The sequence below is a fragment of the Miniopterus schreibersii genome, assembly GCF_964146895.1.
Source record: "Miniopterus schreibersii genome assembly, chromosome: 3".
Lineage (NCBI taxonomy): Eukaryota > Metazoa > Chordata > Mammalia > Chiroptera > Miniopteridae > Miniopterus > Miniopterus schreibersii.
The window spans coordinates 63,796,825-63,822,486 of record NC_138103.1 but is presented as its reverse complement, the minus strand read 5'-3'; the positions used below and the strand labels follow the sequence as shown (position 1 = coordinate 63,822,486).

General features: G+C 36.8%; 1 protein-coding gene and 1 pseudogene across 2 annotated transcripts in view; one reads left to right on the top strand and one right to left on the bottom strand.

Annotated features, from left to right (window-relative positions):
* JMY (junction mediating and regulatory protein, p53 cofactor) overlaps positions 1-25,662 on the top strand; it is a 63,199-nt gene that overhangs the window by 8,970 nt on the left and 28,567 nt on the right. Inside the window, exons 2-3 of the mRNA XM_081133643.1 lie at positions 13,323-13,496; positions 25,464-25,614. Coding sequence (XP_080989769.1) covers positions 13,323-13,496; positions 25,464-25,614 — 325 coding nt within the window. The remainder of the gene's footprint in view (positions 1-13,322; positions 13,497-25,463; positions 25,615-25,662) is intronic.
* LOC308555387 (40S ribosomal protein S3a pseudogene) lies at positions 17,423-18,054 on the bottom strand (annotated as a pseudogene). The gene has a single exon. The product of its transcript is annotated as a 40S ribosomal protein S3a pseudogene (transcript).

The following is a 25,662-nucleotide window of genomic DNA, read 5'->3' as shown; positions in this document are numbered from 1 at the left end:
CCTCCTCCCTCTCACTGTTTATTCCCATTTTTAAGTAATTTATAACATCAAATAGTCAATATTATCCTACCCTTCCCCTCATAATATTACTAAATAAATGGCTAAATTTTTCTGGCTTAGGTGGGAGAGGAAGGCAGTTAAGGGTGTTAACGTCTTATTTTTAATTTGGAAATCCTGCCTCTTTTTTTTTTCTTTTATATTAGGTCATGTGAATTTTGGTATTGGGGTTGCTAAATGAAAATGAAAAGGTTACAAGAGGTAAGGTTAAAGAAATGAAGGATTAAGAGAGAAAGGGGGCTAGAATTAACTTTAGAGTAGCAATATTTAAACTTGAAAAATTAGTGGGAATGAATAACATTCATTATTTTAGTAAAAGTAAATTATATGCCAACTCACAGTGAAGCATGTGTAGATCCTTGTAAATAGTGTGTTATAAAGTTTCTGGCTCCCTAGAGGGCCTTGGATTTGCTTCTTGAACAGGTTTTACTCTATACGTGGAGCCTTGTGAGACCTAAAACTTGAAATAAGACTATTTCATTTTTTCTTTTTAATAGAACTTGCCTTTCTTTTAAGTGCTGGCATTTCTGACCTGTATTTTGTTTTGTTTTTGTTTTCTGACCAGCATTTTAATACTTCCTCTTGCAAAATGTTGTATGCTAATATTTTTCATTGTACTTGTACAAATTTACCTCTATTTTGGGTAGTCATTTTTGTGGGTTGTGTGGTTAAGAAGTCCAACCGCCACTTAAAATATTGTCCTTATGGGGGAAAGAAACCACAAATGTGCTTTTATGGTACAACATGTTTAATAATCAGTGTTTCTCTCCATCTTTATTTAGTATGTTTTTCAAAGGATTCAGGATTTTATTTCTTATTTAAAGAATTTAGATTACTTTCCTATGCTGATTTTTTTTGTGTTTTTTAAGAAGTCAATTTATTTGAAAATTGCCATTCATGTTTGGTTGGGAAGGGATGGAAAATTAATGTGTTTTAAGACAGTTGGGCATACCTTTGGTGTTTTTTTTTTATTATAAATAATGTAATTTTATTCTATAGATAAAGTATTGGATTTTGTAAGTGTTCTTATTACAGGGAAGGCCAAGCACTTTGGGGTACGGGGTCTAGATGGTTAAGGTAGATTTTGCTTTATCTCGCCTTTGAATTGTTTATATAAATACAGGTAAGCTGGCTAACTGAACCTGTCTTATAATGTTCACTTTCTGAAATGTGAAGCCATTTGTATAAAATATGTGCCAGGCTTACCCCAGTGCTTACGAAGAACAGCACTGTAATTGCAATTTGTTTTTTCCTGGAGATAACCCTAAACCCCTTTTCTAGCTTAATGACTTGGAAAGTATAGCAGGGCTGGGTACACTGCAGTATCTGAGCGACCCCTTAGCCAGATGGAACGGACGATAGAGTAATTGGCAGAGGGAGGGTTGCAGCACATTGCTGTTGTGCCACAGGTCATGATTTTTGGAGATACAATTTTTGAGTTTTTATAAATTGTCGATTCTTATTTGTTTCCTATATAATATATGACTAGGTTGTTTTAAAAACTGGTGTTTTATTCTGTATAAGTGCGTGTGCCCCTGGCATCTTAAGATAGAAAGTTGTACTTTCCTTCTGCCCTGTGGCCATCCCTCACCCCAAAGCTCTAGTCCTGCATTTCCAACTGTCCTTTATACCACATGTCCTGATGTTCTATTCATTTCCTTTATCCAGAGCACAGTCTCCACCTACCATCCCTGATTTGGTCTGTGGCTCTATCTGGTGCAGCCACTTTTAATCTGAACCTTTGCAGAATCCCTGGAAATGCTTCGCTCCCATTAATTCTCAGAATTACTCAGTTCTTCCAAATCCGGTGTTTGTTGGTTCTGATTATGATACATGACCAGTTTTGCAAGTGTTTTCAACGTTGGCAAACAACACTGGGTTGTATGTACGCCTTGATTTGTAAATGCATACTGATTCAGAAATGTTAAATACAATTTTTGAACTGAAGAACTGGGGAATCACACTCAGCATTAGTTACTGCTTTCCCATGTTGCTTGTGCAGCCATCTTAGCTTAATATCTCACTGTTTCATCCCTAGACTAGTTTTAGCATTCTTCCAGTGTCTTCCTTGCAATATAGACTTTCTGTACTTTGCTCCCAAACACACACACACACCAGTGAACTTTTAATCTTGCAGAGTGTAGACAGAGTCCAAATCCCTACCACTCGGGGTCATTTGGGTTAGCCTGCCAGCCACTCTTTCTCTTCCCTACATGAACCTTTCATTATCGTAGCCAAGCTCTTTAACTATTGTTCGTGAAACTCACCATATACCATGTTCCATTGTACAGGACCCTCTCCTTACCCCATGTCTTGCTCTTTTTGCTTATCTAGGTTCCACCTTTCTTACTGGGGCCAGATCAGATGCCTGTCCTGTTTCTGACCATTGTCAGAAATTCAGAAAATACAGAGGCCTTATGTTATGTACGGCTCATACCATCCATAAGTGGTGCCCTGTGTTTTTCTCTTTATGGGGACCCCTCCTGCCCTTTAAAATACATTGTAAGTCCCTAAGAGACAAAGATGGATTTTGTTGTTGTGTTTCTAATGCCTCAAATGCTCTAGTGCTTCTTTACACAGTTAGGTGTTCAGCAGATGTTCTTCGATCTGTTTTTCAAAGTTGGTTTCTGTACATTACATGTTGGCATGTAGCTAACATTTTAACTAAAAGCATGTATTTCCCCACAAGTAAAATGAAGTCTAATTTACCACTTATATAGAAGTAAAGAATCTGAAAATCAATTTTTAAAATATCAGAATGAGTCATTGTTGTCACTGGCCCTTAAATCCAGTCTAAAATTGGATTTCAGCCTTAACAGTTATTAACAAATAATGATTAACATAGAAATAACATAAAAATTATTGAACAGATTTACAAAACAAAAACAGAGTTGAGCAGTGTGCGTTGTGAATGTGGAAAACTTGTGTGTCATTGGTCCTTACTAGTCAGTTGAGGAAGCAGACCTGGTAGATCTAAGGTAGATCCCAGGGCCGCAGATCCAGTTTCATTGCTAGGATAGCCCTCTCCCTTTTGAGCCACCTCAGTGCTAGTCCTGACTTACCCCTTTTCATAATTATTTTCCTATCTTGATATTAATGGTGAAGATATTATTTGTGGATTATGTTGTTTCTTAAACATCTTCCTAATTAATGAAAAATATAAGAAGACATTCAGTCTTGGGTTTGACACATTAAAGATGGAAAGAAGTTTATGAAACTAGGCATAAGAGAGTTTAGCTTCTAAATTTTATATCTAGGACTTCAAAAATTATTCCAAGATCTTCAAGGATAGTAGCAGTCTTATAATCATGATGTCAGAGAAATGACCCTTGAACTAACTCTGGTTGGCAAGGTGCAGGATGGGGACTCCATAATTAAGCACAGTAGGTGTCTTCCTGTCCTATATTTGTAATGGGTTACTGGGTTAGAGACCAAGTTGAATAGCACTGGGGAAAGGAGTAAGTGGCACAGGCTGGTTTTGCAGTTTTCTCTGTTGCAGTGATTATAATAGGGTCATGGAAAAATGTTTTTAACTGTTGTCGTTGACTCCTTTAAGAACCTGATAAAAGTTGGGGGGGGGGGTGTTGTGGGTCCTTGCCCTAGAGAAATTTTGTAACAAGCAGAGCTTTGTTTCAAGAATCAATAATTGAGACCTCGTAGGTTAAGAGCCTAGTCTTATCAGGATTAAATCAGGGAGGCAAAAAAGGTATCCAGAGAACAAAATGATTTTCTAAAATTGCATGAGATATGTGTCAGCTTTTGAGCAGGAATAATTCCACCCTTCACTTTCTAGGCCCCTGTCCCTTCTTTCCTCTGCATCTCTGTATTGTGACCTTTATATTATGTTGGTTGTACTCGAGCCCTTGTGAAATCATCCTTTGCAGGCATGTTGTATTCTCATGCAGATCCATCTACATTCTAACTCAGTTCATGTCCATCAGTGAGTCTTCTCAAATTTAGCAAATCTCCATTTTCCACATTTTAAATTAGGCTTTCCCAAAAATCCTTAATCCCAAATAATCCAACTCACTTTCCAATTTCTTTCTACTCTTTTTTTATGTGAATTATTTATAGCACTTCACACATTTTGCAGTTTATATGACCTGAAATGTCAGCAGCTCAAGTTTATTTCCTGGATTTCGTCAGTTTGGATTAGCAAAATAGAAAATTAAATTATATTATTATAACAGGTTAGTGGTTTATAGGAAATGGTTTAGACTAAAAAGTCTAATGCTTATTAGTAAACTACATCTTTTGAAGTTTTAAAATGCATTTCCTTTACTAAGATTATTTGCAGATACTTAAAGTAGATCGCCAGCTGAAGCTATAATTGGTTTTAAGGTAATCTAACATTGGAAAAGCATGAAACTTTATAGCAAAGAAGACAAATTAATAAATTAGCAGTGTTAGGTGAGATGCCTTGGGCTTCTCTGCAAGAGTATTAAGTTTAGTTGCTGCATAATAGCTTTGTTAAGTACTGTACTGTTCTGTTTGAGAATAAAAGGCATGTGGGAAATTATGTGTTAATATTTGAAAAGAATAACTGATTTTCTTGTTGATAGCACACAGTTGTGTAGAGTGGAATTGTGACTTAATAAACATATAGTGACTTGGTTTTGTGTTGGCAGAAAATAGTATCTAAACTGGTGTGTTACAGTTACTTCAGTGTCTCTGTAAGAAGAGCTCAAAGAAACAGTGTCTGAGGATTGTCTTCCTTTTGAGTCAGGGCATTTGATCACTTGTAAATGACTCTGGGGAACTTTATAATTGAGAAATGTTGCTACTGTTTTGTTTTTCCCCCTCATTCTTTTAACAGTTCTTCTATTCCTAAAACTTCGTAGAAAATCGCTCTTGAAAGAGTTCCATTTTCAAGGGGAATAAAAGAAAAAGGGCTTCTGTGAATGTACATTTTCTTGTAAGGAGAGAATTTATTGCCTTTAAAACTATAAAAGGATAGCTTATAATTCATTATAAGGACTATAATTGTGGCTTTTTTTTTTTTTAAAAAGTTTTTTTGTTCTAGCCTTTCTTAATCTGGTTATGATGTTTCTGATAGCTGTAGTCTTGATGTGGTAAAGCTGTGTTGGAAGTCAGTACCTTTGCCACCAGTTAAAACTAATTTCTGGGACTTGAGCAAAGTGCTGTCATTATAAATTGATCTTTCATACAGCAGCTATTCCTTTCATAATCCTACATTTCAATTGTAGCTTAACATAGCTGATTCAACACAAGACTTACCTATTTATGAATAATAGGTAGGTAGGCACAGAAAGAGAAACATGTATTATTTTCTTATTTCTTATACTTTATCTTTTGGAAAAGTTGTATGCGTAAGCCAAAATACCTTTGTGTGTGGGGAATTGGAGAAGGGGTTAGAGAATAAAACCTTTCTTAAGATGTGCAGTTAGTCAACAGGCACATGAAAAGATGTTCAACATCACTAATTATTAGGGAAATGCAAATCAAAACCATGAAATATCACCTCATACCTGCTAGAATGGCTATTATAAAAAAGATTAGAAATAACAAATGCTGGAGAGGACGTGGAGGAACGGGAACCCTGGTGCACTGTTGGTGAGATTGTAAGTTGGTGCAGCCACTGTGGAAAATGGAGGTTCCTCAAAATGTTAAGACTAGAACTACCATATTATTCAGCAATTCCACATCTGGTGTTTATCTGAAGAATATGAAAACACTAATTTGAAAGATAATATGTACCCCTGTGTTCACTGCAGCATTATTTATAATAGCTAAGATATGGAAACAACCTGAGGGTCCATGGGTAGAATGGATAAGGAATAGACACAATGTTAAAGATGTGGTGTATGCAGTTAACCCTTGAACAGCTTGGGTTTGGGCTGCACAGCTCCTCTTATAGAAGGGTTTTTTTCAATAAATGTACAATTGGCCCTCCACATCCCTGGGTTTCAAATCTGTACATTCAACCAGCCGCAGATCGAAACAGGATTTTTCATCTGAGCTTGGGAATCTGCGTATAGAGGGCCAACCTAAGTATACATAGGTTTTCAACTGCATAAGGTCTGTGCCCCTAGCCCCCACATTGTTGAAGGGTTAACTGTGTATACAGTGGAATGCAACTCAGCCATAAGAAAGATGAAAGATTGCCATTTTCCACAATGCGGATGGGTTTTGAGGGTATTATGCCGGGTGAAGTAAATCAGGCACAAAAGAACAAAAACATGATTTCAATAAAACAAAAAGAAACAAAAGAACAAAACCAAACAAAAACAAACTCATGGGCTGGTGGTTACCAGAGGGGAGAGACAAAATAGGTAAAGGGAATCAAATATATGGTGATGGTGGAAACTGGAGCTTTGGTGGTGAGCACACTATAGTGTATACAGATATCAAATTATAATGTACACCTGAAACTTATGTAAAGTTACCTCAATTTAAAAACACCACCACCTTCCTTAAAAAAAAATGTATGTATTTACTTGATATGATTGGAAAAAGTATAATCGAAATGTAAATCTTTTCTCCTCTGACCCTCATTCCCTTGTCTGTGGTTCCCCTTGTCAAAGGTAACCACCCAAAAGAGTTTCTTGTGTGTTTTCAGATTCAGTCACATATACAAAGATATATAGGACATTGACACTCCCTACTTTTTAAACAACTCCAATGACAGCATACTATATGCTCTAGTATACGTCTTGGGGTTTTTTTCTCTTAACAGGCTGTGTGTTTTTTAGGGCTAAATAATACTCTACTGAATGGATTTGTTTTGATACATGGGTTTTTTTCCCCCCTGATCTTTTGCTCTTGCTATTAAAATATTGTATCTTTTCTCACACGTGAAAGTATATCTATAGGATACTTTTTAAAAATATATATATATCTTTATTGATTTCAGAGAGAGAAAAGGAGAGGGAGAGAGAGACATAGAAACATCAATGATGAAAGAGTCATTGTTCAAGCCCACAACCAGGGCATGTGCCCTGACCAGGAATCGAACCCCAATCGCCTGGATCCTAGGTCGAGGCTCAACCGCTGAGCCACACCCAGCCGGGCAGGGATACATTTTTAAAAGAGGAATTGCTGCGTCAAAGAGAATGTGCATTTTGTTTAAATTGCTTTCTGGTTTTATCTCCTTTTCAACACAAAACTATTTTCAAAACCTTTTTTATTTTATCCATGGGAAGTTTTGGTTTGTAATTTATTTTGCAATTCTCTTATGAGTGAGTCTTTATTTGTTCAGGAGTCATTTCTGTGACCCCATTCCATTCTTTACTGGTTTTTAATTGTGTTGTTTGACTAAGGAAATTGTCTATGTGTTGCAAATATTTTTCCCTTTGTCATTTGTTTCTTAATTTTATTTTTTATGCCTGTTTACCCAGTTTAAAGATTTTATAGCAAAGTTTATTAGTCTTTTTTAATAGTTTCTGGATTTTGAGTCATGCTTTAAAAGTCCCCAGTGATGAGATTATTTAAAGAAAAAAAACACAAAACTTCCCTCATTTTTCCTCCTACTTTTATGATTTTGTTATTTGCATTTAAGTTGCTGAGCCAGCTGGAGTTTATTTTGTAAGGAGTAAGGTAGGGATCTAACTTACTTTTCCTGATTAAATGACAGGTATCACAAACACAGTTTTTTAATGGTTCAGGCCTGTCACGCAGTAAATTTTCATATATCTGAACTCTTTACTACTTTATTGTGCTCGATGCTTAGAGAAAATATATGTAATACTTGGAAAGGCCATTGCCCTTCTTCACAAATAATGTTTATTAAGTAGTTTCCTCCTTGTTTCTATTTTACCCTCTCAGTTTTCCATGTGAACTCTGACTTTATGGCGTAAAATGTCAAGAGGCCATTTTATTACAGTGTGAAATTTATAGATTAATTTTGTTTAAGAACTGATATTTTTACTAGTCTTTCATTACTTACATTGTCTTTTGGTCTCTTTTAACATTTTATTTACTTTGCTTTTTTTGAGTTTATTCCTAGGTAGTTTTCTCTTTTTGTTGCTGTTATAAATGGAATCCTTGGTGGTGGTTGCTTATATTTACTATAAAAGGGCTGTTGGTTTTTTCATGGAAATTATAACCATTTATTGAATTCTATTTCTTTTGAAATTTTTCAGTTTCTATTAAATTGAATTTTATTTCCAGTTTTAAATTAATAAGCAGATTTTCTCAAAAGAACCAGAATGTCTTCATGATCATTTTATTGTTTCTTTGTAGGAATAAAAGGCAAATTATAATTAAAAAACACCAAAACAATAAGAAGTAAGCATGTCATCAGAATGAAGAGAGTTAATTTGGTGATTTTAATGGCTGTTGCCTTTAAACATCCAACTTCATTGAATGTCCCATGTACTAGAGATGAGGTCCTGGCCAGTGCTTGGATGTTAGACCAGGCTGTACCTATCTTCTAAAGACGGAGGTCCTCCTGTGATTGGTCTTTCTTAAAATAGGTAGAAATGCTTCAATAGAGAACTAAACCATGAGAAATGGGAATTTTGGCTTAATTTTAGTTAAACAGTGCTCATTGATCTAATATAAAATAATAGTAAATATAGTGAGAGAAAGTAAGTGGAAAAATTATTTTAGATTCAAGAAAAATTTACATACCATAGCTGCATGTATTTGAAAATTGAACACATAATTTATATCACTTTACAGAGACTTCCTCACATTATAGTTAAAGGCATATTAAGATATTTAAGCACTGAAGCAGCACTGAAGGAATGCTTCTCAAACCTGGACATGCATACTTTATCGCGATCTTATTAAAATTCAGATTCTGATTCTGTGGGTCTGGAGTCGGCCCTGAGGTTCTATATTTCTAACAAGTTCCCACATGATGCTGGTGTTGCTGGTCCCAGACCATACTTTGAGTAACCAGGTACTAAATAACCATCACTTTGATATGGTTACTTAGTAAGTTAAACTCTGTGAACTATAAATTAAATGGGGCGGATTGACCACATGCATTAATCTTTTTTTCTGCTCCATAGATGGTTTCACCACTTATTAGAACGTGCTGCATTTCTAGATCATTGCGGTGCCCGGTCTCTCTAGTGTGTACCCTCTACTTCAAGGGGCATGATAACACTTTGCCACCCCCTTCCTCCCACCCAGATTTCTCCTGCTGTATTCATGTGATTTCTTGAGTCTGGGCTGCTCTCTTCACCTGTTTAGTACTTCCCATCCTTTAAGACCCAACTCAGATCCTAGCTCTAGAACACCTTTTCAACTGCCTTAAACTTACTCTGATCCATTTTTTTCTCTAAGCTTTTACCATTATTTACAATCATTTATTTACTTTTATGTCTGTTGCTTTGTTTCCCTAGTTAGATTGTAGACTTCTTAAAGATAAGGTTGATCTTAGACGTTTTGCATCCCCTACATGACCTCTCCTATTGGATATCTCAAGAGCAACTTGGACAGTGTCTCTGAATCTATAATCTTTAACTCTAAAAACCTGTCTATTCTTGTCGTCTTTGTCTCAGTGAATGCCAGAAACCTAATAGTCATCCTTAATTCCCTCTATCCCAAATCCATTCTTTTACCAAATTCTGTTTCAATTGGGAAAGTATTCCCTGATGTTTTCCTGGAACCAGAGACATCTTTGAAAGAAAAACAAAACAGAAAACCTTTATTAACATCTCTTTGCCTTCAGCATACAGCAAAATCCCACGCGGCCTGGACTCTGTCCACATCTGTAAATCATTTCTGTATTATCAGTTAAAATCACCTATGTTTGAATTGATTCTTTTTGTTCTAGTAGACCTCTATTAAAACCAGCCCCTGCCTAGTGTGGCTCAGTTGGTTGAGTGTCATCCCATGTACCAAAAGGTCACAGTTTGATTCCCAGTCAGGGTGCAGGCAGAAGGCAGCTCATCAGTGTTTCTCTCTCTCTCTCTCTCTCTCTCTCTCCCTCCTCCCTTACCTTCCTCTCTCTCTAAAAATATTTTTTTAAATAAAGTAAAAACAAACCAAAACCAACAGCCAAAAACCACTTGTTAAGCCCTGGCCAGGTAGCTCGGTAAGTTAGAGCATGTCCCGATAGCCAAGGTTGCGGGTTTGATTTCTGGTCAGGGCACATACAAGATTCAACCAATGAATGTGTATAAATAAGTTGAACAATAAATCAATGTGTGTGTGTCTCTCTCCCTTTCCCTTCCTCTCTCTCTAAAATCAAATGAAAAATTAAAAAACAAAAACCACTTGTTAATAAAGCGGGAAGACATTGGTCTGACCACCTTATAAAACAATAGGGATTAGCAGGAAAATCAGCGTTTTTTCCTTTATTTCAGCTAAATACGTCACACTACTGCGGTCTGTTCTCCGTCATTTCTGACTTGAAGTCAGCATTCATATGTATGCTTATTCCTCTTTATGTGGTGTTTTTTCTCTGGCTGTTTTTAAGATTTTCTCTTTCATCTTTGATTTTCACCAGTTTGACTGTGATCTAGTTTTGGGTTACTGCTTGGGATTCTTAGATCATGAACATGTAAATAGATGTCTTTCACCAAAATTGGGTTTTTGGGGCCATTACTTCATGAAATTTTTTGTGTGTGTGTTCCATTTTCTCCTCTCCTGGACCTCCAACTAATTTATTAAGTATATCTCAGACCTTTTAGTATTTTCCCAGGGATCCCTGAGGCTTTGTTCATGTCTTGTTCTTTTTCAGATTGGATACTTTCTCTTAGTCTATCTTCAAGTTCACTGAGTCTTTTGTCTTTACTACTATACTTTATATCCATCAAGCATATTTTTTACTTCTGATATTATATTTTTGAGTTCTAGAATGTGCTTTTTTTTAAAAAAAAAGTTTCTTTTTCTCTTTTGAGATTTTTCTGTATGTTTGTTCTTTGTGAGCATATTTCCTTAGTGCCCACTAGTGTCATTATACTAACTGCTTTAAAACCTTTGCTGGGTCCAGATCTGCTTCATCTTGCAGTCAGTCCCTGTCAAACGCCTTTGAGTACTGAGTTTGGTTTTCCCATTCCTCTGTAGGTATGCTCATGTGGATTGTTTTCTAGACATTGTAAGTGACACCTTGTAGAGCCTCTGGGTGGCGTTAGATTCCTCCAATGTTGATTTATACAATTTTGTTTTAGCACAGTTAATGTAATTAGTTCAAAACTGCAAACTCTGCCTTCCTTGCAGAAGGCAGCAGCTAAAATACTAAGTTTTTATGCTTAGTTGCAGTGCTTAGAGTCTGTCCTCTGCATTCTAGTTTCAGTAATCAACCTGAGGTTTTAATTTACTTATATACATATTTGGGATTTCCTCCTTTGGCTTTGTCCGTTTCAGTATTTTCCCCTTACTTTTTAGCTGCCATGACTGTTCTGAACTCTGTTCTCTGACTCTTCATGCCACCAAGACTATAGGTTTCTATCTGTGTTTAGCCACACTGTTCCTTTCTTCCTTTGGCAGCCACTGGGGCCTGCCCCTAGGCTAGAAGCCTTAAATTAAAACTCATTTATGGCTTTCCTTTCTTCGAAGTATTGATGCCTGCTCCAAGTTCTACTTACTTTTGGCCACTCTCCAGTGCCTTCAGGTAGTTGGGTGTTTTTTAAAAGTTGCTGTTGTTTTGTTTTTGTTCTCACCTGAGTATATTTTTTCCATTGATTTTTATTTTTTATTTTTAGAGAAGTGGAAAGGAAGGGAGTAGGGGAGAGAGGGGGAGAGAGAAACATTTATTAGTTGCCTCCTGCATGTGCCCCACCCTACCAGGCCTGGGGATTGAACCTGCAACCCAGGTTCAAAGCTCTTGACTGGGAATCAAGCCTGCGACCCTTCAGTGTGTGGGCCAACACTCTAACCATTGAGCAACACCGGCCAGGGCTCAGGTAGCTGTTTTATAATATTTTGCCCAGGTTTTATAGTTATTGTCAGAGAGTTAGTTTGTCTAATAGGTACTACTCAGAAGATGCTAGAAGTGGAAATTCTCCGAATTAGCCATGAAAGTTGGAATTATAGCCTTGAAACAGTAGAATGATAACTAATATTTATGAGGTAGTTTTGTTATAAAAGCACTTTAATGTAGATTATCTGATTTACCATGATTATTACTGATACAGGAGGCAGAATACTAAATGCCCCAGGTGCTTCTTCACTTTCGTCCAAGAACCTTGGGGGGGAAGTGAATTCAAAATATAAATTCAGCATAATAATGTGTTTAACAAAATGTGATAACTAAAGCAAGAAGTTGGGGAAGGAAGATAGTAGTGAAAGCTTTAGGTATGAGAAAGAACAGCAGAATTTTGTGTGCCTGGGGGATGACACTGTCACCAAGTAAATGGACACTAAGAATAAATATGTAAAATATTTTTTTGCTACATGTTCTTTTAGACATCCTTTAAATTTCAGCTTAAGCTTCCTTAGAGAGTCTTTTCTCTCTACCGATTCTCTAAAGTAGGTTGCAGTTTATGTAACATCATCTCTCCACCTCCTGTTCTTTTTTATGGGGCCCTTTGTTTCATTGTGTCACTTTTATACTTTAAAACATAAAATAATCTTCAAAACATTTATTACTGTTTGTAATGTTTTTAAATGGAGCTATACCGTAAACTCCATGAGGAGAGGGACCATGATTTTGTATGCCCAGCTCCTAGCCCACTGCCTAACGTGTTAGATGCTCAGTCCATATTTGTTGAGGAATGAGTGAAAGAATATATATATATATATATATACACACATACATGCATAGATACATATGTGAGTACCAAGGAATGCAAAGTAAGAGTTATACACATCTGTTATAGTCAGTCTTAAGCTTATTTTAGAGTTTAGGTTTTATTTATTTATTTTAACCTAGATTTTGAAGGAAGCAGTAGGCATGAGTTGGAAGAAAGTTAAATTGAGTTCCAAATTGGGAGGAGGAAAGGAGTGGCAAGAAGATTTGGGGAAATTAGTAAAATAATATTAGCAAGAGTTGATAGATACTTTGTAGATTAGTAATAAAAATTTTTAAAAATCAATATGGAGAAAGGTACAAGATCATGGAAAATACTTTTAAAGAGTTAACTAGGCAAATAAATAGTATGGAGTCCTAGAAAATACAGAGAACAGGAATTATACGGTGAAAGCAGCTTGAAGAGGATAACTCAGGAGGCGATCTTGAATGATAAGACACCTGAGGCATAGATATGAGTGATGAAAAGCAATCTGCTTTTCGTTTCCTCTTGCTTCTGTGTTTCAGGGCTCCCAGGTCCTCTTGATAGGGAGCAAACAGCAAGTATTTATAGGCTGTTACTCGGATTTCTTTGTGGTAAAACTTTCTTGCTCCACAGCTCTTGGATAAGCACAAGAATACAGAGAGCATGGTGGAGCTCCTGGACTTGTATCAGATGGAAGACGAAGCCTACAGCAGCCTTGCAGAAGCCACAACTGAGCTCTATCAGTACTTACTGCAGCCGTTTCGAGACATGAGAGAACTTGCCATGCTACGGAGACAGCAGATCAAGGTAGGTTTTTTTAACCTAAATAGTAGCCTGCCTGTTTCATAGTTCTCAACCTGGCTGGCCATGCATTTTAATTACTAGAGGAGCTTTTGAAACTGTATGTATCTGGTTCTTTGCCCCCCAAAGATTCTAGTTTGGTAGGTTTGGGTTATCTACAGCCTGAACACATCATTTTAAAGCATCCCAAAAGACAATTCTGAGTAGCCAGGAAGAACAGCCTGGAAAGTACAATTGTAAATACAGTGAGAGATCCCCTCCCCCTCTCCTGTACTTCTCTCTCTCCTATCTCCCTTTTAACGTTTTGGGTACCATGTAGTCCTAGACTTCTTTATCAGAAGTTTTGGAACATTTGTTTTGGGAAGACCATGTTCTGAAAGTTACAAGGATTTAATGGTAGAGCTTTAAAATTCATGATATTTAATTTTCATGTGTAAAGTATATATTACATTTTTTGAGGCAAGTGTTTAAGGATTAATCTCAAATAACTGTTACTCTGTTTAATTCACATGGAAATGTTGCTGATAGGACGTGAAAATGGTGTTTTTGCATAATGGGTTAAATGGAAACAAATCATCTAAAAAATATATATTTGAGAAATTAGCAGTGGGCTCTCTCTGGAGCACCACGCCTTACTTCCCTCTCAGGCATGCATCTTTACTTAGGCCCTGACCAGGTAGCTTAGTTGGTTAGAGCTTTGTCTCAATACACCAAGATTGCAGGTTCAATCCCCATTCAGGGCATATAGAAGAAGTAATCAATAAAGGCATAAATAAGTGGAACACCAAATTGATGTCTATGTCTGTCTGTCTGTCTCTCTCCCTCTCCCCCTTCCCACTTTCTCTCCCTCTTTCTCTAAAATAAATAAATACAAAATTTTTTTCAAAAAGATAAATTAGCAATTATTTGGGAACTTTATGCTTGAGAGCAAGGATGAGTAGTATATTTGAGAAATTATGATAAGGTGAAGCATGTCTGTGTACTTTTTTCCCTTTGCTAGTGAATCAGGATATAGAGCAGCACAGACTTCGTCACACAGTTGACACTCTCACACTTTCCTTTATTAATACTTCTGAAACACTGGGCTGTCAATCAATTTATCATAAACTTGGTATTTTGGTTAAAATGGTAACTTGTAAATAAGACACTAGAACATCCTCCAAATTTTTAAACGAAATAAAGATTTTTGTCATTTGAGAACTTGACTGGAAGGCAGGAATGAGCTGAATGACATGAAGGCCCCATATCAGAATCTCTCTGCATTTTACTTTCATATTATATCAAGATGTGTATTAACATTAGCAAATTGATTGACCTTCTCGTGCTGTGTCACCGACTAGCATCACACATTGCTCATTTTTTCCTGAGAAGCAGAATATAGGTAAGGAGGAATAGATTACAAAATTTTTAAATTCATGACTTTTTAAAAGGTAAATATGGTATTTTACTGTATTACTGTTTATATATATTGTTCCTAAATGCTCAATCAACTGCGACTACTATTTTTTATTCTTTACCCTTGTAAAGTTTTGTGTGTTTTAAAAAATTTTTTTTTAAATATCTTTATTGATTTCAGAGAGAGGAATAGAGAAGGAAGGAGAGAGAAACATCAGTGATGAGAGAGAGTCATTGATCGACTGTCTCCTGCACACCCTTCACTGGGGGTGGAGTCTGCAACCTGGGCATGTGCCCTGACCGAGACTCGAACATTGATCTCCTGGATCATAGTTGATGCTCAACTGCTGAGCCACGCTGGCTGGGCTACCCTTGTAAAGTTTTAAATAGAAGTATTAGATTTAGTTTGTGAGCTCATACAGTGTGTCAGACAAGTGTCTTAAATGGTACTGTTATATATTTTATAAACCTAGCTAAATTGATTTTTTTTAAGAGACCTACATATCAATATGTACTGAAAGTATAGCTATCACTACAGATTCTACAGATTTTAAATGGCTAACGAGAATATAAACAAACTTGTGCCAGTAAGTTCTACAACTTAAATGAAAGAGAAACCTTCTTTGAAAAATACAAACTATCAAAATGGATTCAAGGAGAAATGGAAAAATTTTGATAGTCCCATATTAACAAAGTTGACTTTATAACTTAAAACCTTTCCTCAAAGAAAACTCCAATTCCAGATGACATCATTAGAGGATTTATCAAACATTGAAGTAAGAAATAGTACTAATTCTACACAAACTCTTTCAGAAAACAAAGTAGGGAATACTTTCTAACTTATTTTTCGAGATTAGCATTAATTATCCTGATACCAAAACCAAATGACATTTACAGAAAAAAGATAATTACAGATTAACATCCCTCATGAATGTAGATGCAGTATTCATTAACATAATATTAAATATCGGATCCAGCCCGGCTGGTATGGCTCAGTGAATTTAGCGTTTTCTTATGCTCCAAGAGGTTATGGGTTCAATTCCCAGTCAAGGCACATGCCTGGTTGTGAGCTCAATCCCCATTAGGGGGTGTGCAGGAGACAGCTGATCAATGTTTCTGTCTCTCCCTTCTCCCTCTCTAAAATCAAAAACATTTTTTTAAAAAGTTACAAAATGGGATGATCAGCACTGCCTAATGATATATGGGAGAAGAGGGATTGTCAAGAGCAATTCAGTAGGAAATGGTTACCTGTCTCTGTATTGGAAATTGGAATTGAGATTATTCTAGATAGGGGTATATGAAAACAAGAATGGTATATAGTAAACGGGCATAGTACTTGTGCTTTTAGTCACAATAAATTATCGAAACAAATTACTGAATCAACATACTAATTTAGCACCATGGGTAGATGCCAGTAAGTGGCATAGCTGGGATTGAAACACATCTGTTGGCTGCAAAGCCTGCTTTTTTAGTTACTCCTCAGGCTGTGAATTGTTTGGAATGCCTCAGGTCTAAGGTATTTTGTAGGAAATGAAAGGAAAGGTGGTCAGGGGGCTAGGATGCTATAGAGTTTGACCTTCATTCTTTTCTTTTTAACTTTTTTTTTAATCATTGATACTATTACCCCCACCCCCTTTGCCCATCTTACCCAGGTGCCCCTTCTGCCCCCCTCCCCCCCGGCCATCAGTCACCACCACACTGTTGTCTGTGCCTATGGGCTGTGCATATATATTCTTTGGCTAATTCCTTCACCTTTCATCCAGTGTCCCCCTCTCCTCTCCCCTGACAGCTTTCAGTTGGTTCTGTGTGTCCATGCCTCTGTATCCTGTTCATCAGTTTATTTTGTTCATTAGATTCCGTATATAAGTGGGATCATATGGTATTATTGTCTTTCTCTGACTGGCTTATATCGCTTAGCATAATAATTTCCAGGTCCATTCTTGCTGTGGCAAAAGGTAAGAGACTCTTCTTTTTTATAGCCGAGTAGTGTTCCATTGTGTAAATGTACCACATCTTTTTTATCCACTCATATACTGGTGGGCATTTGGGCTGTTTCCAGATCTTGGCTATTGTAAATAATGCTGCTAATTGGTGTTTTGGAATTCTTAGGATATATACCCAGAAGTGGAATCGCTGGGTCAAACAGCAGTTCCATTTTAATTTTTGAGGAAACGCCATACTGTTCTCCACAGTGGCTGCACCAGTCTGCATTCCCATCAGTTCCCTTTTCCCAACATCCTTGCCAGCATTTGTTGTTTGTTGATTTGTTCATGGGAGCCATTCTTGCAGGTGTGAGGTGATACCTCATTGTGGTTTAATTTGCATTTCTCTGATGATTAGTGATGTTGAGCATTTTTTCATGTCTATTGGCCATCTGCATGTCCTCTTTGAAGAAGTGTCTATTCGGGTCCTTTGCCCATTTTTAAATTGGATTGTGTGTCTTCCTGGTATTGAGTTGTGTAAGTTCTTTATATAGTCACCATTAAATGTCTGGATTTTAAACAGATTATTCGACTGTGGGGTTTATATCCATTGGTTCATTCAGCTTGAGCACCTGTCTCATCCCCAGCCGCTTTTCCAGAACTGCTACCTTCACTGTAAACCTCCATGAGTTTTCCTAATTCAAACTTGGCCTTCTTTAGCATTTTGACTTTTCTAACAAAGACATCATGGAGTGGGTAAATAGATTGGCAAGCCTTTTCTTTGTCTTCTCCAGTGCTACGTGAAATCAGTTTATTGACCACTTTTTTCAAGTCATTTGTTTGTACCTCTTGGGTCAAGGTTTCCATCATCTTCTGGATTTGGCAGGCCTGTTGATGTTCTGAATCTGATTGTTGCGTTTTTTAGTAAAACCAACAGAATAGATGTAGCAAATAACCATCTGTAGTCTTGATATCAACATGAGCTTTAATCATGGCCTGCCATATTTTTTTTTTACCATGGAACACATTTTGTTATGAGTAAGATCCAAGCCATGGAAATTAGGCAGTTTTTGTCTAATTAGGTTGAATTTTCTAAATGTAGCTTCACCATTCTACAGATTACTAGGTTCACTTCAAAAACACGACCCTTGAGACCATCAGATGCAATTTTGGTTCCTTGAGTTCTTGTGACTAGTGTTTTTCCAGTATTTCTTATATTGAACATAGCTGGTGTTTTTACATTATACCAATCTTGTTTAGAAACTAGATCAACCACTTTCCTCTTGGCCCCCTTTTTGCTACCTTTCTTAAGGCCCTTGTTCTTGCCCACCACCGTGTTGCTGCTTAGAGAGCCAAAAGGTGACCTTTATCCTTTAGTCTCTTTAAAAAGAACTTAATTTCCAGTGGTTTCAATCACCTAAATATTAAATTATGCTAGGAAAGAAGTTAATTTGGTGTCCCAAATATATAATGTATTTATCTGTTTTTATATTTAATATTCTATGATGTTACCATTAATGTTAATAGGCTTACTATATATTTTATATAAATGTATTTTAAAATAGTCTTAATTATTATACTTACATAAGTGGAAATTAGTGAAAGTTTTTCACTAACCCTCTGTCTCATCTGTAAGCATTAAGCAGCTCCTTCCTACCCAGCATTACTTTAGGCCTGGGAATCTTTCTGAGATACACAAACCTTTAGTAGCTCCTAGACTCTTAAGTCTAATATGTTCTCAAAAATGTGACCCCTTGGTAGCAGCGTCAGTAACATCTGGAACCTTGATAGAAATACAGATTCTTGGGCCTCACCTCAGATCTCCTCTACTAAACCTCTAGGAAAGGGGCTCAGCAATCTTTGTTTTAATAAATCTTTTAGGTGATTATGATGCACACTGTAGTTTGAGAAACACAATCTGATAAAATTTGAAACAGCTGAGGGATGAAGCACACTTAACTCAAAAGTTATATCATCTCTGGGTCTCAGTTTTCTCTTCCACAAAATGAGATTTAAACTAGATGGTCTTCTCTAGATTTTAAACCCAGTATCTTAATGAGTCTGGGTTAGTTAGTGAGTTGGCCTGCTGATCGTCGTCTTGGATCAACTATAAGCACTTCAAACACACTGTCCAACTTATTTTTAATACTTGCCGTAAGTAAATAAGCTAGAAACTAGAAGACTTCCTTATGTCTTCCTTCCCCTTTGTAGCCAGTCACCACATTTTACACTTATCTCCTAGTTAAATTTTGAATGTACTCTTTTCCTCCACCCCTTTCCTCCTCCAGGACCAAGCAAATCTATAGGTGTCTTTGTGAAATAGAAAAAAATACCTATCCACCCCCTATCCCAGCTGACAGATTAGAAAAGCCCCCCCCCCGGGGGGGGGGGAGCAGATGCAACAGTACACATGGCTTGGCTAAGCATGGGCTGGATTTCAGTCTCCACTCTGCCCCCTTTGTTGGGTGCTTTTGTGTAGGGTGCATTTTTACACCATTGGACCACTATTCTATAGTATGCACACTGTGAACTATATAGTGTCACCACTATCTCTTACCTGAGCTATTTTTTTCTTTGGTTTCCTTGCCTTTAAAGTTCTCTCACCTTTTAAAAATGCATTATTTTACACTCTTGCCTGAGCATATTACATCTAAGATTTGCTTTGAATATAAACATTTATGAATAGATACTGCTGACGCTAATCATGTCATTCTGTTAACAGTCACCTTCAGGTGACTCCTGGGCTGGAAAATTTGCATTTATGGGTACTGCTCCATCAGTATATTCACAGATTTCTCTTGGAATTTGTTTCACCTAAGAATTGGAGTTGTTATTTTTCTTTTTCAATCTCCCAACAATAGTCAGGAATGACACTTAAGTTTCTCATATAAAACCCAGTATCCAAGCAAGTGATGTACTTTATAATAAGTAATTCCATGCCAAGAAATTTGTATTTATAAACTAGTCTCAATGTCCTAGCTACCTAAACTGACACATACTTTTTTCCATGTTAAAAACAGGCACTGTTTTCTTTCTAGCTCTGAAATTGAAAACAGAGGTGTCACTGTTTTTAACACATGATCCAGATGACCAATGCTGTACATCTTCAAATTTGCCAAGTTAGGAAAAGAACTCAGTACCCTATCCTAGCTTAGTGTCTTAAGTGCAATAAACTACAATCACCTTTTTAAACAGTTGGCTGCAACATTAGCTACTAAATTTCAGAAGTCAGTATAAAAGCAGTATTAAAAAAGCGTAGTATGTGCTCTGTATAATATACATGTACAGTGAAGGTAAAGATAATCCAACAACTAAGTGCAAGTTATCTTCAAATAATTGCCACTATTTTTTTTTCAACTTTCTCTCTTCAAAAAACCATAATACAAGTTTTCTTACTTCTTTGTACAGTGTTTAATTGTGCAAGTAAAAAGAATTACTATCCTAATTATCTGAGTTAAGATTTTTGAATTTTGAACATCGCTTGTTCTTTTGTTGAATTTCTGTTCCATAGTTGGTTTTGTTGGGGTCTGACTGGAAAATCTAACCAGTTATTTCAGAGAGGAGCTCTAATATAAAGGATTGTTAACTAGGTATAAAGTTGTTAACCAGATAGTTGAGAAGGCAAGAACATAACACGTAACTCTAAGATATCAGAGTTAACTATTGCCAAAATACCCACAACTCCTAGGATTGGGGGGTACAAAGGAAAGAGGTGGTAATTATTAAATCTTTAGTGAAGAGGGTGGGCCTGGGCCTGGGCCTGGGGCTGGTGAAACAGGTCTCTGAGGAAGTGGACGTTGCTCGTCTAGTGCTGGTGTGTTTGAGCTGCACCAGAGAATAGACCCTGATCTCTGGGGATAGGGCACTGGTGGGCTGGTACTGGTCTGTCTTTTGGGAGTGGGGGGCTGGGGACACACAGTAAAGCTGGTTTTGCAAAGATGGAAAAACTGCACACTGGATTCTGTTAGCTGCTTCAGGAAAGAACTGCAGGTGCTAGGTCGCAGTCCCGAGTCTGGAGTGATGCTTACAGGAACAGCAAACAGTGAAGTGATGCACATGGGAAACAGCAGATCTTTTTTACCTCCTCCAACTGAAATCCTCCTCCCTCCCTTCTGATTGGCAAAGCCCCAATGTGGTTTGCAGAGCTGAACCCTAGCTTCATAAGGCAGTAGGTTGAACTTGGAGCTGATAGACAGAAATTTACATACATACCAGCTGTTCAAAATTAGGGGAAAAATTCTAGTAACCTAGCTTATGGTCTTAGGTAAAGTAAACATACAAGTTCTTTAAAGGGTACAAAGTTTAACTGTGTCATTGAAAAGGACTTCTATTCATAATGTGCTAAGAGTTTAAAATTTGGCTGCATTGTTTATTAAATTTCTATTCCATATTTGTGAATTCTAATCTTATACTTTTTAGCTTATTTTAAAATCAGAAGTTAGCACAACAAAAAGCATGAACCTTGATGGTTTTGTTATAGCAAACAAGTCTTCTAGTACTCTTAAATCTGAGCTGTAGTCTAAATACGCCGCTTACTGCTAAGAATCCCACAGAGTTTCCTGTTTCCTGTCAAATTAAGTACAAACTTCTCAGCCTGACATTTAAAGTCCTCCTCATGGTGATCACAGCCTCCTTCTCTAGTCCTGTCTCCTATTACCTTTATCTCTTTTACCTGAATTCCAGCCAGGCTGGACTTCTGTTCCTTATACACTAAACTTCCGTGCCGCTGGGCTTTTGCTCAGGTTAATTCTTGCTTCCAGCATGTCTTTGGAAGGTGGTTCTCTTTTCCCATATGCTCCATATGTACCTGTCAAAATCCTATCTCTCCGTCCAAAGCTTCTGCAGTTACGAACCTCAGTAAGTCAGTCCTAAACAGCTAAGTTCTTTTTTTTTCTTTATTTTCCCCCCCAGCACCATTTATCCCCCTTAGACCCGCCTCCACCTCCACCCACCTCCCTGTAAACAGCGAAGTTCTCTCTGACCAATACCTGGCCAGAGTTCCACGTACTCATCATTCCCTTCGGAAAGTCTGCTCAGGCTTGCACCCCAGACTCCACAGCTGGTGCTCCCCATGGTACCTTAGGCATACTCTATCATGACATTTTTTATACTCTTATAATTCTTTATTTGGGTGTCTGTGTACTCCACTAGACTGATTATCTTGCTGTCTCTGGTGCCTACTACAATACTGGCACTGAGCAGGTATTATACATGATCGTTTAGAATGAAGAATTGGATGTTACGTGATTTGTCAAAGGTCTCACAGCAGAGCAAGGTCTCATTTCAAGACATTTCTTTATCACAGATATGTCTCCCTATCTCCCCATTCGATTGCAAGTTTCTTGGGTATAGAATATGCATCTTACTCATATATTTCCTCTAAAGCACCTAGTACAGTAGTAGTAGTCTCTTTATTCAAATTATATCATTGAAATGATATCCAAATATTAGCCATGGGAAAATCTAAAAGGGGAAAAAAAAATCAACCATATCTAATAGCATCATTTAAGCTTGACTCCTGCAGTATGAAACTGGAGATACAGTAATCATCTTCCGAGACTTAAAAAACAATCCAGTCCAGATGAGTAGGGAATTGGGTATCAAGAATCCAAACTGCTGCTACTGGCTTAATTGTCTCTGCTTGGCACTGTTTAGTCCCAGAAATGGAGTTTACATAATTCTGCTTCCAAATTAATAAGGAAGACATTTAGGTTCTGATCATATCAACACTTCCTCTCCCTCCCGACACACTGGAAAAAAGAGGTAAGTCTCATAATTTTGCCTCTTTCTGGGCTTCATATATGAAAACATGAGCTCATTGTTTGCTTGACTAGAAACAGGAAACCTCTGGGATAATGTGTCTTCAGCCTGTCTAGTTGGTATGGTTTGTGAACCCAAGAAGAGATAAAAGCATTTTTCTTGTTCATGCTTATAAATGATATGTATAATAGAAAAGATTTGGAAAGTGCAGATTTTAAACAGGAAGAAAAATATTACCATAATTCACTACCAAAAGATGACATCAATAATAATACACTTTACATATTTTGTCTCTTTTTTGTGGGACATTCTTTTATGTAATTGAAATTATATCTATGATTTTGACCTGTGTTCACTTAATACTTATAGCATAATCATTTTCCTATGTTATTAACTTCATAAACATTATTTATTTTTGCACAGAATTAGATTTTATGGGTGTATCATGTATAAATTTCTCTTATTATTAGATATCTAGGATTCATGTTCTCTTTATTTCAAACAACATTGCAGTGAACATCTTTGGTTACTATTATTGTCTTAAATACCTTTAAAAAGTGTGGTATCATAAAATACTTCCTAGAGAATGTTTCAATCAACTTACACTTCCACGGGCAGTATATGAGTGCGGGTCTTTTTCACCATTACCCACACTACCCTGGTTTGTCTCACTTTTAATATTTACTTAATTAGTTTTTCCAAATGGTTTGTCACCCTGCCATCTAAAAACAGCTATTTTGTGTCTTGCCTTCTCCTCTCCCCTGCACCGTCTTATTCTTCTCTGGACTCTTTCTTCACAGGGGAAAGCAGAGCATCAAACAGGTGTTCCCCTCGCCCTTCCTTTAGCAAACCCCAAAGCTGCCTTTCTCTGGGCCATGGAGGAATTGTCTCTCCCTTTACCAAGAGCAAATCCCTTCACCAGTACTCTGATCCTGTCCCTTCTCATCTTTCAGGGACCTTCCTACTCTTGTTAGCCCCGTCTCTTTTCCTGCATCTTTAGTTTTTTCCTCTGCTGGATACTTCTTTTCACCACTCAGCCTGCTCCATGATCTGCCATTAAAATAAAACAAAAAGCAAAGAGCCTACCCTTAAGCATTATCTTTTTTTAGCACCACCATTTTTTCTCAATTCACTCATACATCTCTCTCAAAAGAGTATTTATTTTTACATGTGTCCACATTTCTCTCCTCATTAAAAACATGTATGGAAGTGAGCCAGTAATTTAGCTGAGATCTGATGATGTGATGTGAGTTAATGGGCAAAGGGAGTTTGCTCATTTCCCAGAATTGTTGTTGCTAAAAGTTCAGTGATCTTTATGTTGTTAAGACCATGGATACTAGTTGTCATCTTACTTGAACCCTAAATAGTGTTTGACAGGGTTGATTTCTCCTCCTCTGAATCTTGCTCCTTATGTGATTCCACACTTTTCCTGGTGTACCCCCTACTTCTGTCTTGGTTTCTGTATGTACTTTTTCACCCAGCCTGAGTGCCAAATTAACTTAGGGCTCAGTCATGAGCCTTTTTCTCATGATTTCCTTTGATGGCCTCATTTATTCTCATGGCTTTAAATGTCTTCTGTGTGTCAAGGTGACCCAGATTTATATCTCTGGCCGTGACCTTTGCAAAGTCAAACTTAACATAAGCAAAAAGAAAATCCTCTGTCTTCTCCCTTTCGAAATAAGGTATTCTTCCACTTAAAAAAGGAAGTGACAATTCCACATACATATTTTTCCCCCCTAACCTTGAAGTTATTCTTGACCCCTCCTTCAGCCTTGGCATTGTCCTTCTTAACACTGCTAATAAATTGTTCATTGTGTGCTGGGCACTAAGTGCTCTTTTTATATATTTTTCTCTATTTGGAAGACTTGATTTGCTTAAGGAGCAAGTTTATTGTTGCTAACAGTAAATGTTACCTTCCTCTGGATATTAAATTTCCAGGTGATTAAAATTTCATTTTGGTTTTAGACTTTTAATTTCTATTTATTGCACCATTTAGAGAATATGGCCTGTATGATTTCTACTTTTGAAACTCATTACAATTTTTTTAGTGGCTTATTATAACACTTGATAACTTTTTAAAAAGTGTGCCAGGAGTGTATTAATATTTTTCTGTATGTTTTCTTTTCACATTCCTAGTATGGTATTAACTTCTCATTTTATTTTTAACAGTCTTTTCTCAATGTATGATAAAACAGAAGAGTGTGCTGTTCTTGCTGGGTTGCACTCTTCTTCCATGTTAAACATACCTGTGTAGTGATTTTATATACTTTTATATTAATATTGTCACTTCAGTGAATTTTATTTTAGCATTCACCTGGTATGTCCCTGTCCATCATTTGATTTTCAACTTTCCTTGGTGCTTTTGTTTTAGTCATGACTCTTACAAATAATCCAAAGCTAAATTTTCTGTTATTTTTTACCCAGAGCCCTTCAGTAGGTGAATGTTTTGGTTTTTATATAATATCAGTTTTAAAATCTGAGTTTTTATTTTACTTATCGATTATTAAATAAGTGTTTTATTGGCACAAATTATTTTTAATCTGAAAATATAGTTATCACAAAGGAGGCAATGAATTTCTCATCATCGCAGCACCGCAAAATAACCAGTTACAACATTTTGCTATATGCCTTTTATTTATAAGTGGAGGGAGAAAGAATGAGGAAGAAGATAGGAAGGAGGAAGGGGGACAGGTTTTTGTGTCAGTATCTTCAGCATTACTATTAATGTCCTTGTGTTATGAACTAATAGCTAGTACTCTAGAGCAGGGAAAAACAGATGTTCTTTGTTTTAGCACCAAGCACAATGCCTGATATGTAAACATTCATAAATGTTTTAGAAATGAATAAAAGAAGGAAAGAAAAGAACTTCTTAATTTTTCTTTTTCTCTCTCTGAAGATTTCCATGGAGAATGATTATCTGGGTCCCCGAAGAATCGAAAGTCTACAAAAAGAAGATGCTGATTGGCAGCGGAAAGCTCACATGGCTGTGCTCTCTATTCAGGATCTTACTGTCAAATATTTTGAAATAACAGCTAAAGCTCAAAAAGGTGAGTTTCCCAGTAAACTACCCTTATTTATTTTTGAAAATGAGTGGT